The following is a 17,872-nucleotide window of genomic DNA, read 5'->3' as shown; positions in this document are numbered from 1 at the left end:
AATCCCTCAATATGGACAGCAGCTTACAAGAGATTGCAATATCATCCAACATTCTTAAATTAAGAGTTCTTACAGATTCCAAAACCACAACAGACTTAGCGGTCTTAGTTAACTACAAATGAGAATCAAAAAGCAGCTGACCTTACGAAACTCTGCTGAATTTAAACGGAGAGTTTAGTTACACTAACCAAAATTCTATTCTTAACTCTAAATCACAGCAACCAGAGTGACCATGATCTTTTCAGACTCAAATCGTAAGTAAATCGACTGTTTAGGCATGTTCCATTGGAGTCAAATAGATTGTCCTGTGCAATACATCTTACAGCTTTCAAAGAATGATCTTGTTACATGAAAATCTGACAGCCAATTAGCTCATATGCGATTCAAACCAGCTGAATATTTGATCAGACTGCAAGCTCGTCATCTCATGATATGCATATGCAAGATTCAGTTCTTCCTCAACAGGAGTAATCAAACTTTGCTCCAGTGATATTTTGTAGCCACTAAGAGCTTGTTTCCACGGTGTTCTCCGTCCATCACGTTTCATGTATCCCTTCTCATCAACAAATCCCTTGTCTCGAAACAACTTAAATAGTTTGGCCGAGACATCTGAATCAAGACCTGGAATCCTATCTGCCAAGAAATCCGGAGAAATCGGCAAATCCAAGCATTCAATCTCTGCAGCATCAATACCTTCCATTCTAAGACCTTCTAAGAACTCTCTAATCTTTTGTTGTCTATACACATCTTTAGGCATGTGCACAAACAGAGTAGGCGGATACTGTTTACTGATACTAATTTGATCAAAGACTCCTTCAGCAATCATAAGCACAATGCTACTAAACTGCATTTCTGTTGCAAGAGCCGAGACAAAGTAGCCACCAGATGAAGCCCCTAACGCAACAAGCGGAAGTCTTTCGAGCTTATGCTTCTCGACCCACGATTTTATTATACTTCCAACAATCGTTTTTTCCTTCCCAAATGTCCAGCATGTTCCAGTGCTAGATACAGTTAAAACAGCAAACTTTCGAGCTAGGGCAAATCGCATAAGAATCCTCTCCTCTGGTAGGCCAGTACATTGAGGACAATCTGAAGATTTGTCCCAAAAGTCTGAAGCTTTCCTGTGGCAACCATGAGCTATAAACAGAACTGCTTTTGGTGAATTTGGTATCGTCCATATCAATTGAGTCTCGTTCTGAATCTCTAATGTTGGCTGAGATTGCAATTCGGGCTTGACATTGTTAGAGATCTGTTTCGGTAGTTGCATTTTCGTGCTCTGATTCTTGCCACTGAAACAAAATAACAGAACCACCACCAGGAAGATCCCAACAACGAAAACAAGTCCGAATTGATGGATTCGAGATCCATGCGAAGATTTCCATTTGTCAGTACGCTTCAACATCACTGCAAAGATCAAGTTAAATCTCAGGATCAAACGGAACTCTGAGAACAATTCTAAGTTGTAATTATCACATTGTCGGAGAATCAAATTCGTATATCAACCAAATTCTACAGAAATTTCACTAATGAATCAGATCAAGCATTGCCCACAACGAATCACAGGGACTAAGACTAACAGTCAACACTTACCGGATGAGACAAGAGGAATTTGTAAAACCTTTATTCCGACCGGCGAGTGGTTTACCCGTAAGTAACCCGTAAGGTTCCGAGAGAACTCACGTTGCTTTGAACGACGACTTTAAACTTTGTTCCGTTTGCTCACGATTGTGAATAATAACATTCAACTCCCAACCGTTTTTTCTTTTATTATTCTGGTGAAAAGCGCTCCGTTTTGCATTTATAACTCGCAGTTCCTGCCGTTTTAAACCAAGGAAATAATTTAAAGTTATCATCTCTGTTGCATAAAGTTTGATGTTTTAAGTTTTGCACATAAATTAAGAAAAAAGTAACTTTTTGTACTTTTTAATTATTATTTTGTTAGTTTAATAATATTATTGTTATCTCTCTCCTTTCACTATTGGCCACAAACAAAATTAATAATCATACTTTTACAAAACATTAATTTTTATGGAACAAGTAAACATCAAATAACTTGGTACAAAGGGAGTATTACAATTGGTACAGACACGTAAACCGTGACTTCAATGATCCAGTGACACTATATAAAATACGTTTTTGCATTTCTGTAGGTTACAAATATTAAATTAGTTACCCTATACATACTCTTAATAATTCATTCAAGAGCATACAATCTCAAAATTGATAAGACTAACTAAACAAAAAAAAAAGGGAATATTCAAATCAAGGCTGAGATTGTTAGGAGTTTAATGAGTACAGTATGTACCACGATTGAGAAGAGAAAACCTTGGGGTAGAACTAGAATATCTCTAAGACCAAAGTATGGAGAAAGAATTTGACTTAAAAGCTTTAAACGACTTTCTTAGGTACGTAAGAGTATGGGGGAAAAAGGTTGTGACGCTGTAAAGTTTTAAGGTAAGGTTTTGAAACCGTTTTTTTTTATTTAACATTGCATGAAAAACTGATGTAATCAACTTGTGTAAGGAACATTGACAATTGCACTACCAATACATGCAGAAACGACAAAACGCTTGTTGTCTTCGAAATTACTATTAAATTGTACAACTTTCTACATTCAAACATATGATTTATGTTATCCACAGCTGACAATGTTTTTGTATTTATTGATTTTTACGGACTTTTGATCTATCTATGCCAGACTAAATAACACATATTTGCTTCATAATGTAGAAAATTTCCCAATATCGATAAATATCAGTAGCACTCATCCAATATAGTAGCATATCATCAGTGACCTTCCTTCCACACTTCCCATAATTATGATATGGCTTATTCGTCTCCAACCATTCACCAGCATGATGAACAAAAACACAAAATAATCAAGGTAATGTTTAAATGTCATACATTTCACACCTAGGCACAATAGCACGATAACTAACAGTAACACTCGTAAATTCTACGAGTGCTTATAAAATAAGCAGTGTAGGTGTTGTTTACTTTTTTAACTAGGGTCTGTTAGAGTTATTTTTTTGTCGGCAAACTTCTTTTCTCACTAGCTGAAGAATAATATCTTCCAAAAAAGTAGAGTACAACTACAAACTATTATAATGACGACGAGGACACGCTATAAGTTACAGAGAAAGACTTGAGACCAATAAGTTTGTGGAAGTGGTACATTGATTGCTACTAAGATTAATTGATTAATTATAGTTAAAATCCCAAAAACTTGGTTAACTACCAACTCCATAGCCATAAGAGAGCAATTAATGGACGGTGATCTCCAGGAATAACGCACCATTAATTCTCCATGTGGGCTCCCACACTGGAACCCTCCCCCTGCTAATGTGTCGGTGTGACTCCACAAAATACAAATCCTCGTAGAGAAGGACACTCCTGTAATTGTCTGCATCATTCATTACTCTTTCCATTTACCAGTAAAATATTTATTTTAGTTATCGTAAAGTTTTCCATAATTCGTTTTACCCTATTAACTACACATGATTAATTTATACATCTATACATACATACACAAAACATTTATAGACTATGTGCTAAATTCCCGCGGAGATGAACGCGGCATTGGTTTTGGCTTTTTTAAAAGAATACTAATTATTTTCACAAACTCGTGACTATTATGATAGGAATAATATTGGTGAAATATTATCTTTTACAAAAATGCATTTATTTTGGTAAGCATATGTCCGCTTGGCTTCTTTAGAAAAATTCATTCCTCTTTGAATGTTGTTTTTTATTCCCGTCGTACAGATCAAAAACCAAACAGTCCCTCTCGACCTACTGGATTCGCGTTTTGCTTTTGATCACATCTTCGTCATTGAGCTTCTTCTTCTTCTCGATCCCTGTTGGTTTTGGTTGTTGTTTTTGATGAACTGATAGTGGAGATCAGAGATCTGGAAAACAGAGCCGTGTGTTACTGTTTTGGATTGATGGAACTGAAGAAACGTTGTGAGAAAGTTAGGGAAACTGTGAAGAAATGAAGTTTTACATATCAGCGACGGGGATTAAGAAGGTTACGATATCAAATCCCGGCGTCGGAATCGGTAAAGGAAGCGGAGGATGTGCGGCTGCAGCGGCGGCGTTAGCAGCGCGGAGATTCTCTAGTCGCACGTTGTTACTGTTGCTGCTGCTGCTCGCTATCGTCCTCCCTTTTATCTTCGTCAGGTTCGCGTTTCTCGTCCTCGAATCTGCCTCCGTTTGCGATTCACCACTCGGTATAGTAAAACACTCATTCTTCATAGTATTAGATTCCATATAAATTTTGATTAATCGTTTCTTACTTTAGTATCTTCTTGGTAATTAATTTGCAAATCTACCTATTTTCTGGATATGAATGATTCAGATAGCTTCAAAGTGTGAATTCAGTTAATGATTATTGATATGGATAAATCTTCTTCGTTCGTATTGAATGCTATGTGCTTGTCATCTTTAATTTTTTGTTCTTCTTTGTATTTATTTATTTTCGTATGATTCGTAGATTTAATAACACTATTTTTTTCATTTGACTCTGTATTCACAGATTGCATGGGACTCAGACTTTTCCGTGGGGGCGACACATCTCTGGTAAGCTTTTATTATATTTACTCTCTAATACTAATGAATAGTACATTTTCAAGTCAAGTGTATTAAAAGTTTTAATTTAAAACGTCTTTCTTCACTGTTATTTGATGTCGGCAAATGTTATATACCTAGGTACTTTAATTTAAGATATTTTCATTTCATGATTTTGGTTTAGTTGTAATCATTAACTTTAAAATCAATGGGAAACAGGAAAAAATCTCAACACTTGCACATAGTGCTGCTATTAAAGGGAAGAAAGATATGATTGTTGTATGGGAACCCAAAAAAAAAAAAGTTATTGCCAGCTGTTTTACGTTAGTGTTGCTAGTGTCGTATAGTGAGTGATGAGATGAGCTTTGCCTCTTGGACCTGGTGGGGTAAAAAATATGTAAAACCGTGATCATTATCATCTATGTCATTGTCTAGGAACAGAGAGATGAAATAGTCTATAAGGGTGAATTTTACTGATTTCTGATTTGTGGATTGTGATTTTGCTCTAGTTTCTATCCACGCAATGACTTTTTCGTGTATCGTTTACTTTGATAGATTCATTTGTTATTATTCGAGCTTGATCTGATGTCAACATGTGAGATTGTCGGAAACGAGCCCACAATGTGGTTTCTTATCAACTATTTACCTTTATTTAGAACATAGCATGCCCTAGAGAGTGTAATTAGCAGCTACATTGAGGGAACTTTAAGTTTTAGTGAATAAGAAAAAAACAAAAATCGTCGTATGGATTACTATAGATGCCATAACCAATGTAGTAAACTTTAGTTAGATGTAGGAGTTTCAACTTTCCACTCAGTTTTTTTCTGACAGGATACGTGGCAGATTTTGCTGCCACCAGAAAGTGCATAGCCACTTGGTTGCTTTCTCCTTTATACGTAGCAACAAACAGGAACAAAGAGAAACGAGACAGACGAATAATTCCAATACATGACTTAAAAAAACGCTTTCCATTTGCACTGTTTCTGTTGAAGCAGTTTTGTTGTTTTGTGTCGTGAGTTGATGTAAAGACATTATTATGACAGCTTATTAGTTTGTTATAACTCACACGGCAAGAAAATGCGTGTTTGTGTCTCTTTCAGAAAATTGGGGAAGAGTTGACACGGGCTCTAGTGGAAGAGACGACAGATCATCAGGACGTTAATGGAAGAGGAACGAAGGGATCATTGGAGTCATTCGACGACCTTGTTAAGGAGATGACGTTAAAACGCCGTGACATAAGGGCGTTTGCTTCCGTGACTAAGAAGATGGTATGCCCTTCTAGCTTTATTTCCTAAATGATGTCATTGTCGTGTCTTGTACTTCACTATCATAGATGATGAACTTTCTACAAGGTTAAAACTAAGACATATTGAGATTATTAGTGTCTAGATTTAACACAATGACATGGTGGTTTTGAGGTCTATTAATGGTATCAGACATAAATCTTCTAGTACTGAGAAGACAAAAGCTTATTCTCTTCTATGTCAAGCACTCAAGAATAGAACTTAATATCTCACTAGCTAAGTGGAGTATTTCCACTTTTGCTCTGCCCCTTCTATTTATTTGACACTTTGTTCACTTTAAATTTCAGCTGTTGCAGATGGAACGTAAAGTCCAATCAGCGAAACATCATGAGTTAGTGTACTGGCATTTAGCCTCTCACGGTATTCCTAAAAGCCTCCATTGCCTTTCCCTCAGATTAACTGAAGAGTACTCTGTAAATGCAATGGCTCGAATGCGTTTGCCTCCGCCTGAGTCCGTATCACGTCTGACCGACCCATCTTTTCATCATATTGTCCTCCTGACTGACAATGTCCTTGCTGCCTCTGTCGTCATATCGTCTACTGTACAAAACGCTGTGAATCCCGAGAAGTTTGTCTTTCATATTGTTACCGATAAGAAAACCTATACCCCTATGCATGCTTGGTTTGCTATCAACTCTGCTTCATCACCAGTTGTTGAAGTAAAGGGACTTCATCAGTATGATTGGCCTCAAGAAGTGAACTTCAAAGTTAGAGAGATGCTGGACATTCACCGCTTAATTTGGAGACGACATTATCAAAATTTGAAAGACTCTGATTTTAGTTTTGTTGAGGGTACTCATGAGCAGTCCTTGCAAGCTCTAAATCCTAGCTGCCTTGCCCTTTTGAACCATCTTCGCATTTACATTCCCAAGGTAAAGTTTCTCTCCTCTCAACTCTTCTCTGAGCTTAAAAACCATTCCATTTATCATTTCGAATCTTCTTTTTGTTGGACCGCGCAGCTTTTTCCAGATCTCAACAAGATAGTGTTGTTGGATGATGATGTAGTAGTACAGAGCGATCTTTCGTCTTTATGGGAAACGGATCTCAACGGTAAAGTTGTTGGTGCTGTCGTTGATTCGTGGTGCGGAGACAACTGTTGCCCCGGAAGAAAATACAAAGACTATTTCAACTTCTCACATCCTTTGATCTCATCAAACTTAGTTCAAGAAGACTGTGCTTGGCTTTCTGGTATGAATGTCTTTGATCTCAAAGCCTGGAGACAAACCAATATTACTGAAGCTTACTCTACATGGCTAAGACTCGTGAGTGTAAATATAGAACGATCTCAGTTTTTGCGTTATGTATTCCGTACTCTAACTAGTTACACAAATTCTGATGTTTAATTTTAATGCAGAGTGTTAGGTCAGGACTACAATTATGGCAACCAGGGGCTTTACCACCGACATTACTTGCTTTCAAAGGACTTACACAGTCTCTTGAACCATCATGGCACGTCGCTGGACTAGGTTCTCGATCCGTAAAATCCCCTCAAGAGATTCTGAAATCTGCTTCGGTTTTACATTTCAGCGGTCCAGCAAAACCGTGGCTAGAGATCAGTAACCCTGAGGTACGATCTCTTTGGTATAGATACGTAAATTCCTCCGACATCTTCGTTAGAAAATGCAAAATCATGAACTGAGACTAAAAAACAGATTAGAAAACAAATATAAAGAAAAGAGAAAACTGAGTGATGAAGCCAATACTTGCGGCTGTGTGAGAGAACAGAGGGAAGAAGGTTTAAGCCTTCAGCCTCTGCTCATATTTCTCTCATGTCCATATACTAAACAGTAATTTAGATAAAGGACAGTATCAAATTAGACTTTAAGCGTATGAAGCTTCTTTTTGAGATCATTATCTCAAGTAGTAACTATAGTAAAAAATGTAATTTTGTTTAATTATAGCTACACATTAATTTATCACATTATAGATCTTTTGTAAGTTTTTATTTTTGTAATCCATAATTAATTTATGGACATGTTGTAATGATTTTATGATCAATGTTTATAGTTTTGCTTGTCTCTAATTGTGAGTGTTTGGTGGACATGATCTAATCGAAGCTGCAACTATATGTAAATATTAAAAGGCACTTAAAATCTATTAACTGATCGTGTATGCGTCTAATCTTGTATGACAAACTTTGGATCTCGACGTGTTTTAGAACTTTGGATTTAAATGTTGATGTAATTAAGCAAAGAAACAACAGTTTTGTTATTATCATTATTAGAACCTAAACTATGAATACACAGTCGCGTTATAAATATAAAATGAACTCTCTCGTCTCTCTCTTAATCGTTATGAGGAGAAGAAACAAGTTATCATGTTTTGAGTTACACAAGTTGAAGAGGAGGTTGGTCTTGGCCGGAGAATTGCTGATTCGGTTCAAGAAGGTTCACCGGAATATAGTTCCGATTATAATGCTGCGACTGGTCATGAGAAGATACACCGGATTCGTAAACTGTCGTCCCTTGTATCACACTCGATTCCTGCTGGTCCGGATTCAATCTGGCGCCTTCGGCTATCTATTAAACCCAAAAACAAAAGTTTTCTTGTTATTCACGTTATCTTAGTTATACAATGAAGAAAAGAGTAGATATTGAGATTAAGATTTGGAACAGAACGTGGCTAACCTTTGCTCGCAGGTACATGTTATTGTGTTGCAACTCCATTTCCTACACATGATTTATGGGAAAACTCAAACCCTCACAAAGACGAAGAAAGATCTAATTACTTGGAATGGGAGAAACGTTCTTACCCTCTTCTGCATATACTCTATCTCTGCCACTAACAGCTCATTCTGCAAAATTCTCACAAAAGGGTGATGAACTATATAAACTAAGGGACTATATATAGAGAGAGAGACAGAGACACAGAGAGAGAGCAACGTAGATTTTACCTTTTTGGAGCGGACACGGCTGATTCCTTTTTCAAGACGTCCTTCTAGGTTTTTGAGTTCCTTGAAGTTCAAGGAACCAAGTGATTCCCCAACAATATGCCTTCAATTTGTAAACATGAACATTAAACAAAACAACTTCTAAAGAAAACTACAAGCGGACTTTTGGACCGACACCAAATTAAGTGACCTAATACCAAATCGAAGAGTTCATGAAAAGTTAATGAATTACCTATTTGAATTCTGAATATCTCGAATCTGCCTCCGAAGCTTAGAGGCTTCTTGCTGATAGTACTTCAAAAATCCATGTATTCAAACACCATAACGAAACCGTTTCAATGCATTTCCAAGAACTCTCTCTTTTTGTAGGTTATATTTTTTGTTGATCATATATATAATGAAAAGAAGAAGATAAAACAAAGAGAATCAAACAATATAAATTGGTACCTGAGTATTAGCTTCGGTGACGGAAGGAGGGTTGACGGCATCGGAACAAGCTTTCTTGTACCTTTCAATTGTACCCCTCACACTAATAAGTAAGATCGCGGAAAAAACATTAGATGTATACATTGTAGGAAATTCTTGATTAATTAGAGTTAATTTCGAAATGTTTTTTTTCCTGAAAAGGGAAGGCTTTGGAGTTTGGACCAATATCTGACCAGTACGAGGAGAAAATTTATAAATTTATTCTAACACATGGCTTGAATAGATCCACAAGTTTTTTTTTTTTTCTTAATTCACAAGGTATTATAAACAAACAATGTCTTAAAGTAAGGATATATAAACATACTAGTAAATATTATGGTTTCGAAATTGGTAATTAGGGTTTGAGGAGGAATTAGACCATGTATCGTGTATATTACATGATTCAATGTCATCATGAAGGTATCTTTAAAGGACTTTTTTTTTTTTTTTTTTCTAATAACAAATAAATGAAGCTCAGAATGCCAGAGATTCCAATTGGCTCGTACCATTTTAATTTCCGACACTTCTCTGAGTTCTCTCCCTCTCATTGATATATCAATGCAACAAATATACATATATATATATATATACACCCTAAACAAAAAAAATAAAAGAGACTAAATCTTTAATTTCATTATTTGTACAATTTTACATTTGATGACTGATAACAATGTTAGACAAAGTCATCCGTGTGTTTATTGATTTTTAGGACTTCTAGTTGGACAAATTACCCTAAATACAAATCTACATAATATAAAGTTATTTAAAAAAGAGGGTTGAAAAACTTCAGCATATAAATTCTCAAAATTTTGTTTCATTTTTGTTGGGATTAAATGATCAAATGGATCCCTAGTGACAACTCATCAGTAGACTTTGTCCCTAGTTTCACCAGACAGAGGTTACATAAGTCTTGATCATCCCCTATTTTTATATATATATGCTAAATCGTGTCAAGAACCCAATTTTTTTCACTGAAGTAAACCCTAGGAAATTTGATGGGCCGTCAAAATTAAAAGTGTATTGTAGAAACTGACATGCATCAGGTTCAAATGATTTGCAGAAAAAAGAGTGAAACTAAGGTCAAAGCTGATCAGAATTTGAGAAGACAAGATAACTTTTTCTTCTTCTTCTTGCATTTGCATACATATACACACTTACACACACACCCACACATATATAGAGGAGAGAGTACTAAATCTAGCTAGAGAGATATTAAATGTATCAACAAGTGAAATCTGGTTTTCTAAATTAACCAAACCCTAATCTTGGCTCTCAATCCCCACTTTGTTATCATTTGAACTAGGATCTTGTTTAGTTAAAATTAAGAAAACAAGATCAAGAAATAGAGTAGGAGAAGCGTACCTGTTGTTGGCGTACTCATAGAGACGGCCACGAGTGGAGAAGATGACGAGGGCAACTTCGGCATCACACAAGACAGAGAGTTCATAAGCTTTCTTGAGAAGACCATTGCGTCGTTTGCAGAAAGTAACTTGACGATTTGTTGTGTTCTCTATCCTCTTTATCTCTATTTTCCCTCTCCCTAGTTTCTTGCTACTCTCTGCGTCGTGACTACTCCCACCTTCCTCCATTGATCCTATATATGACATCACCAAATAATTAAATAAAGATTTCTAAATTCAAGAAAGATATCTAGAGAGAGAGAGAGAAGGCTAATCTTGATGATCAAATCCCTTTTCCTGATCAAGAATACATAACCAAGAAATAGATCAAATCCATGTTCTGGTCTAGAATTAGGGATGTAACTAAAAAATAAAGAAACTTTGTGTGTTTAAGAGTTATTAATCTACTTTATAATGATCAAATCTCTTTGTTGATAAGCAATAACCAAGAAACATATCAAACCCATGAATTGGTTACACAAGAATCAGAGAAAGAAGAAACATTTATTTTAAATCTCTTATTTTTAGGGTTAATGAATGGTGCATAATATTCACAACCTTACCTGAGTTCTCAAGATTACGATAGATCAGCAAAAAGGAGAAGGTGGGTAATGAGAAACTGTTCTTGAAGAGAAACTATATCATTTATCTCAGTACCACTTAACTGCTGCTTCTGCTTTTCTAATTATGTTGTTCTTGAAAATATCTCTCTTTCCTTTTGTAATATCTATTTTGGTTTATGGGTTTTCAATTGAAGGAATATTTCTTTGAAGGTTATAAGACCCTACTTGCTGAAAACAGAAGGTTATTAGTTTTTCTTTGTGCTCAAATATATTTATACACAGAAGAAAAAAGAAAAAAATGGACAGATCATCTAACAATTGTCCAAACAGCACATACTCAACATACCTAGAAACTCACACTTTTTTATTCTCTATACATGCATATAAATAGATATGGATATCTATAAGTGAGATGTGTATTTTCTTTTTACAGAACTAGAAACTGAAATTGAAGGGGAAATTAATTAAATGGTTAATAATAAGAAAGAAAAAAAGAAAGAAGAGAAGAGTAGGTGGAGGACATTGAAGGAGGACCATCCGATTTCTTTCATGGGAAGGGGAAAAGGAGAGGGATGGGCTCTGTTTCTCATCAGAACCATCTTTTGGAAACTCCTTATTTTTGGTAATCTTTCTCACCTTTTCTCTCTTCCTTTTTTACCCTTCTGCATTACCATTAGATGCTCTCTATCGTATCAAATTTATGCCAAAGTCTAGAATGGGTATGTGAATCAAGCCAAGCAAAACCAAGCTCTAACCGAAACCAAATATTGTTTTTCTTAATGTTCATGAAGATGTTTTTGATAATCACTTTATAGTGTTGAAGAATGCAGTTAACGAACTCTTTTTGCAAGAAATATAATACAAAGTTGAGCTAGAACCCTAAAACATAAAATCAAGTTTTACTTTTAAGAAAAAACGTTTTACTCTTTATCAAAAAAAGTTTTAAGGTCACCAAATTACAAATATCGCAACTCTTGAAGAAAATCGGAAAATATCGCAAACTTCAGATTATTGAAGGATTCATGAATCATTTAGGATATCTTCCTCAATTTCTAGAAATCTTTTGTAAACCAAAAGTTTATGGTAATTTTGGAATTAAAAAGAAAAGGTGGACATATTTGGAGGGATTTTTTTTTTGCGTGGGGACATTCATTAACTACTTGCAACGTGAGGACATATTTAATTTATTTCATATATGTAAATACGCTATACAGAAAATGTACCAATGATGAGAAATGCATAATAATCTTAGGTGAATTAAATTGTAAAAATAAATGAAAATTTGAATCATTCATGAGAAAGTCGATGCCAAGAAATACACATAGAGACGTAGGTGTGGTATAATATGGATATATGATGACAGGGACTTGCATGTGAAACTTGCCTCAACTTCTCCTAGTACCTGAATCCTTTATGGGAAATAGGGTATAAGTAGTTGCTTATTGTTCTTTAGTCCTTCATCTTCATTTTTCTTTGTGCTTTGAGCTCTCTTGAACATTGTGGATTTCGAATCTTTCACTCTCTTAGTTTCATCCTCTACAAAAATATCCAGACCAAATAAAAATCATATTAGTCTTTTCTTTTGCGTGGGTCCTCGAGTGACAACAAATTTGATAAGACATCTTGATTAAATTCTGAGTATCTAGACATCGCTCATGATTCAAAATTGTTGAACATAACTGTCAAATTTCAAGCATTTTTTAAATAGAAACTAAACTTAATGGAGTACTTAAAAAATATTTAACAGATTATTTTCTTTTCGATTTTTTTGTTAATTAAAAAAAAAGTTAGGACGAGAAGTCATATGCGAATACACTACTTTTAGGCTTAAAAAAGATACAATTTAGCGACTAAACCGAGAGGAATTTGACAATGATATTACTATCTATGAGGTGGTTAATCTTATCGCACAAACGAAAGACTAAATCTACTAATATACGTATCTAATCTTCCGTGTAAATTTTGTCCATATATATTTAGAAACATTGAATCTTGATTATGAGGTTAATTATTTCATTTATGGAGATAATATAATCTGAAAGGTTTGCCGTATTGTGTCTTAGTGAAGAAGTAATAATAATGACATGCATGTTAAAGTTAAACGTGTGAATTAGAATTGCACTGAAAGCAAACTTGAGAACTTGATGATGAATACGTTGGATCCACAAATATGACCACTGATACAGAAATCCATATTTAAAAAGCCAATTTGACACTTGGCTGGCAACATATTAGGGAATAAGCATTATCTCTGGCATTGTCAAAACCTCTTCAAGTCCATTTTGTTTTCTCTTTTCACTGTTGCAGATCTCACTAGTAGTCCAATTTAGATTGCATTGCGGAATTTATAGATACTCGAACCTTTTGTTTGTTGGTTATATTCAGGATGAATATTTTAAAAAAAAATGATGAGAAGACAACTTAATTGAGGGAACAAGAAATTAAGGAATGGTGACTAATCATACGAATAGTCATAATCATCCACAACCCTTGTCACAGTTCACATTAACTATTCGTTTACAAATGGAAACTCTCTTTGTTCCATACCTCCCTGTCTTTCGTTGTAATTAGTAATTGCATTTACTATTAATCATTTAGTCAAAAGTCAAAACTTATCTTAAATTGTGCCAAGTCATTTCAAACATTTGGAAGGACTTATGTTTTGTTTCATCTTTGCGGGAAAAAATTATGGTTATTTTCACCAGCTAATAATATCTCTAGTTTAATTTCTGTTAGATGCAAGTTTAAAGCCATTTAGAAGTACTCTAACGGGTAACAAGCTCTCAGTTTAATCATTGGCAATTTCTTTTTTTATAAAAAAATTGACCACTGCTGAATACAACTTCTGGTTAATTTTGTATGCATCTCGACTACTGCAAAGTCTAAATGCGTTGTTTTTTTAATTTTTTTTTATATATGCATAATAAGTTTTATCTAAAATCTAGAGATTCCAATTCTTTTGATAGGGAAAAATTGAGAAACCTTATTTTTTTTAATAAAAAAGTCACATATAAGTACTTCTTTCAAAAACTTCTTTAAAAGTGTTTTAGATAAAAACACAGAAATGAAAAAAATGAGACACATAAGTAAGGATTTGTGAAGAAAGACCAAATGAGGATAAAACCCAAAAACAAAAGACCAAATGAGAATCAGATCTTCTTTGCATCAGTTTGATCCTTTTTTGTTTTGGGTCTGTTGGAGTATATTCTTTATTTTACTATCTCACTCAAGATTCTTCCTGGTGATCTTGAATAACGTGCATATAAGAATGTTTATGGATTCCAAATTGATACATGACACTAAGAACAAATTTATCTTGATGCCGATTTATGTTCTTTAATTGCTAGCTAGATGATCCAGATATTCCAGATAGAATCATAGTAGTATACAGAACAAACGCAGAATTTCTAGAGGGGACTCGCATGCTTATACGGATCTAGAAGCTTTTGGTGTTGTACGACTTAAACAAGGCAATCATGTACAACAATTCATTCCGAGTAAGGCACTAACACCAAATAATTCATAAAACACACAAGGGATGGTTCAAACAATACAAGGCTATATACCCTTAGACTCCTAGATTAGTGATTTCCTAATTTGCTGGCCTGCAAAGAAATTCTTTAACATAATTTAAGCCACCTTGCATTGGCAGCAACTTGGGGACTTTATGGTTCTTCATTGGATACTCCTCTACGGGTGCTACCCGCTTATTTGTAGTTCCAACGTTTATGGACGAAGATAACCTTGACCCATAGAAGGACGTTAGTTGCTCGCTGGGGTTGACGAAAGACAATTCAGAACAAGAGTTCTCAGATGAACTTTGAGCCCAAGGAGTCTGTGACCGTCTAGCAGAATTTGTACTCGATAAAGGCAATCCGAAAGATCGTTTTCTAGCATCAGGTAGGAGACCAATATCAACATTGTTATAATCATATGGAAAAGGTAGTTGTTGCTGGCTGAGTGTGAAACTGTTTGGTGGCCCTAAACCAGACCCATGGAAGTTGAGATTCTTCTCAGACAAAGGAAAAGACGCGAGCGAGCAACATGGATTCAGGATTGTGGAAGGAAATTCTGAATCAGGAACAGCATATGCTCTGGATTGAGAAGCCAAGCTGACAAGTGGTTCACAAAACAAAGGAAAGGGATCTTTTGAAGTATCACGTAGCAGAGCTTTGTTCCAATTCTTATCCAATATTGTGGTTGAATGATTCTCTGAAACTTCAAGAGTTGTCCTTTGACATACCCAGCTTTGATGAGTATAGGTCCCCAGAGAGGAATAATCTATAGAAGCATCCGGTCCTATGATCCTCTCACCCGTTCTAATCATACCTGAGTAACTTGTGCTGACAGAAACATCCTTACCCATCAGCCGCATTGTTGCTTGAGTGTTTTGTAAACACAAATCATCACGCTTTAAAATCACCTTTCCGCTATTTAGGTTCTGTTTGACACCATTACGCTTTGACATATTGATTGCGTGGCTCCTCGGATTGACTTCAGAAACCGGTGTGTAGCCGCACTCTCCATCATTAGTGTTTGTTAAATATGCTTTCTCTGTGAAGGTCTCATCAAGGCCTAACCTAGCAGGAAAGTACTTGTGGCGTTTCTCATTAAGCGGTGCATTGTCTTTGGCAAGTGCTGCCTCAATTAAATGCTTCTTTTCACTGGAAAATTCCACTAAATTTCCAAGTAAAAGATCATTACCTGTAGATGCAGATTTAGAGAAACTAGTACATAAACCTGACCGATCAAAACTTCTACAAGTCTCTCCATTCGCATCAACTAGGTCACCCTGTAGATCTAGAGGGAACCCTAAGATCGCCTCTCCCACATGCCTTTGTCTATTTAAAACTGATTTTTGCATCCATTCGGTAGGAAGTGGATCAAAAGGTGATTGGTACAGCAATGTCCCGCGGTGCATATCAGCTGACACAGGTTGAGAAAAAGAAGGACAAGCTCTGTACGGAGTCTCACTCGAAGTAGAGATAAACGATTGAATAGCTTGAGCCACATATTCCTTTCTCTCCAAATCCAATGCATCCGTTACTCTTTCCTGTGAACTAAGATGTGGTCCAAGGAAACAAGACAAGTGAGATTTTGAAACCGCAGGCTGAAACTTGTATTGTTGCCTTGTTTCCAAATGCATAACTGTACTAGTCTGATCAGTCGACATAACCTTCAGTTGCTTGTCATTTACAGATGACTGATTCTTCCTCTGAGAAAGATTTTCAGAGAGACTCAACCTATTCATTTCCAAACAGCAGAGTTGTAAAGAGACGGTACTTTTCTCCAGCTGAGAAAGATTCCCACTTTGATCAGAGAACCTCACATGAGTTTTTGACTTATCAGGACTCCTCGCAAAGCATACTTTCCGTTTTGCCTTGAAAATTGCAGGAATCTGAAACTCAGAATCATGATCTTTACTGACTAATCCAGCCTTCTTGCTACTAAGAGACATAACACCAGAGCTTTCTTTAATTCCAAGACTGCATTTTCCAATATCATCCACTTTTTGTTCTTTGCATTGGTTAACCTGAAGATACAATGACACCGATTCACTAGTGTTAGTATACACGGATGCTTCACATAACATACTAATGAACTAATGCAAAGCCAATGGAACATAGAGAAGCACCAATTGATTTAGAAAATTGCAACATAAGAAGATTTTATAATTTGCTCTCCTTAAGTATTGACTATCGAGTTTAATCCTACACAAACGTCTCCAGAGATTTGACATCATCTATAATAAGTTTCATAGATTTAAAAGTTATTTGTATAAGAACCTTGTTAGTGAATTCCCGATCACCGGAATCTTTGGATTTCGTGGTTTTGATCTTCTTCTTGTGCACCACATAATCTTCTGCTAACTGGATCTTCGGCGCCGTCGCACAAATTTCGACGATGGAGCGCTTTTTACACTGTCTAGTCTTTGCTTTGGCCTTCCGACGAAAGGACGGATCAGAATCATCAACAGAGACCGGAGATTTCGTAAGCAGAGAAGCAAGCTCATGCGACCACCACCGGAACTTGGAGACAGTAATGGGAGGAAGAAAAGACTGAATAAGATCTCCGGCGAACGGCCAGCATTTTCGTTCATTATCACTCCTTACCTTCTCCGTGTACTCTCTGCGATTTCGCCAAATCAAAAAATTCAAAACTCGCCAATGCAGCACATTATAAACAAAAATCAAAGATATTATAAAGAAATGTGACCAAATCACCTGATAGAAAATCCACCGTAATCAACCTCCATGGATCAGACAAAGTTGAAGGAATCGATATCTTGAGAAGAGAACGATGAAGGAGATGAAAGATAAAGTGTAGATAGAGAGATGAGAAAAAGAGGTTTCAAGAGTTTTCCCGCTCGGAGAATCTCTCTATCTTATTGCGCTTTTACTTCCGTATTTATTATTTTACAGCTTTTTGATGGAACTGAAAGCGAAAGAGGAGAGGGGGCTTAATTTCTTAACCATTAGGCCACACGCGCTTGCCTTCTTCAACTAACCCCAACAACTACGACGTTCTAGTCTATCTGTAAATAATTTAAATGGTCAGAGCTTAGTACTAGTATCTACATTACTCAAAAAGTCAAAATCTACTGATTCGATTTGACGTAAGACTGAAAGTACTCTACTGATACCAAAAAAAGGACGACTCGATTTGACCTCATCTTATTTTCTA

At 35.8% G+C, this 17,872-nt stretch overlaps 4 protein-coding genes and 2 long non-coding RNA genes across 11 annotated transcripts; 2 read left to right on the top strand and 4 right to left on the bottom strand.

The window, feature by feature from the left end:
• Positions 1–35: 35 nt before the first annotated feature.
• On the bottom strand, positions 36–1,736 carry AT3G58800 (secretion-regulating guanine nucleotide exchange factor). Its single transcript, NM_115742.1, has 2 exons — positions 1,591–1,736; positions 36–1,404 (listed from the first exon to the last, which is right to left on the bottom strand). The coding sequence occupies exon 2, from the start codon at positions 1,400–1,402 to the stop codon at positions 368–370; it is 1,035 nt and encodes a 344-aa protein (NP_191439.1). The 5' UTR covers positions 1,403–1,404; positions 1,591–1,736; the 3' UTR covers positions 36–367.
• Positions 1,737–3,418: 1,682 nt separating this feature from the next.
• On the bottom strand, positions 3,419–4,506 carry AT3G58795. The gene is made up of 2 exons (NR_141701.1): positions 4,033–4,506; positions 3,419–3,908 (listed from the first exon to the last, which is right to left on the bottom strand). It is a non-coding gene; the product is annotated as an other RNA (long non-coding RNA).
• On the top strand, positions 3,640–7,893 carry GAUT15 (galacturonosyltransferase 15; the record flags this gene model as incomplete). 2 transcript variants are annotated; one of them, NM_115741.3, is made up of 6 exons in its annotated part: positions 3,640–4,229; positions 4,535–4,578; positions 5,667–5,834; positions 6,158–6,742; positions 6,830–7,132; positions 7,225–7,893. In NM_115741.3, 6 exons carry the CDS (start codon positions 3,992–3,994, stop codon positions 7,507–7,509), a joined length of 1,623 nt encoding a protein of 540 aa, NP_191438.2. The 2 variants fall into 2 exon arrangements, with proteins under 2 accessions (NP_191438.2, NP_001326996.1); NM_001339939.1 differs by lacking the exons at positions 3,640–4,229; positions 4,535–4,578 and having other exon boundaries at positions 5,781–5,834; positions 7,225–7,509.
• Positions 7,447–11,804, bottom strand: SHP1 (K-box region and MADS-box transcription factor family protein; the record flags this gene model as incomplete). 5 transcript variants are annotated; one of them, NM_001203201.2, is made up of 10 exons in its annotated part: positions 11,189–11,758; positions 10,588–10,819; positions 9,661–9,698; positions 9,455–9,491; positions 9,208–9,289; positions 8,993–9,054; positions 8,764–8,863; positions 8,623–8,664; positions 8,498–8,539; positions 7,447–8,389 (listed from the first exon to the last, which is right to left on the bottom strand). In NM_001203201.2, the coding sequence occupies exons 2-10, from the start codon at positions 10,812–10,814 to the stop codon at positions 8,198–8,200; spliced, it is 822 nt and encodes a 273-aa protein (NP_001190130.1). In that variant the 5' UTR covers positions 10,815–10,819; positions 11,189–11,758. The 5 variants fall into 5 exon arrangements, with proteins under 5 accessions (NP_001190130.1, NP_191437.1, NP_001078311.1 ...); NM_115740.3 differs by lacking the exons at positions 9,455–9,491; positions 9,661–9,698 and having other exon boundaries at positions 8,023–8,389; positions 11,189–11,804; NM_001084842.1 differs by lacking the exons at positions 9,455–9,491; positions 9,661–9,698 and having other exon boundaries at positions 8,064–8,389; positions 9,208–9,268; positions 11,189–11,504.
• AT3G09155 lies at positions 10,048–10,611 on the top strand. The gene has a single exon (NR_141513.1). It is a non-coding gene; the product is annotated as an other RNA (long non-coding RNA).
• Positions 11,805–14,636: 2,832 nt separating the features above from the next.
• Positions 14,637–17,842, bottom strand: AT3G58770 (uncharacterized protein). The gene is made up of 3 exons (NM_115739.3): positions 17,413–17,842; positions 16,975–17,317; positions 14,637–16,721 (listed from the first exon to the last, which is right to left on the bottom strand). The coding sequence occupies exons 1-3, from the start codon at positions 17,442–17,444 to the stop codon at positions 14,781–14,783; spliced, it is 2,316 nt and encodes a 771-aa protein (NP_191436.1). The 5' UTR covers positions 17,445–17,842; the 3' UTR covers positions 14,637–14,780.
• Between the last annotated feature and the right edge of the window lie 30 nt (positions 17,843–17,872).

The sequence above is a fragment of the Arabidopsis thaliana genome, chromosome 3, assembly GCF_000001735.4.
Source record: "Arabidopsis thaliana chromosome 3, partial sequence".
In the NCBI taxonomy this organism is placed as follows: domain Eukaryota; kingdom Viridiplantae; phylum Streptophyta; class Magnoliopsida; order Brassicales; family Brassicaceae; genus Arabidopsis; species Arabidopsis thaliana.
This window is presented reverse-complemented; position numbering and strand designations above follow the sequence as displayed.

Excerpts from the sequence above, each read along its gene's own strand:
- AT3G58800 (NM_115742.1), bottom strand. The coding sequence starts at position 1,402 with ATGTTGAAGCGTACTGACAAATGGAAATCTTCGCATGGATCTCGAATC.
- AT3G58770 (NM_115739.3), bottom strand. The coding sequence starts at position 17,444 with ATGGAGGTTGATTACGGTGGATTTTCTATCAG. Across the intron at positions 17,318-17,412 it reads TACGGTGGATTTTCTATCAG|AGAGTACACGGAGAAGGTAA; the intron begins GTGATTTGGTCA and ends GCGAAATCGCAG. Across the intron at positions 16,722-16,974 it reads ATCGGGAATTCACTAACAAG|GTTAACCAATGCAAAGAACA; the intron begins GTTCTTATACAA and ends TTGTATCTTCAG.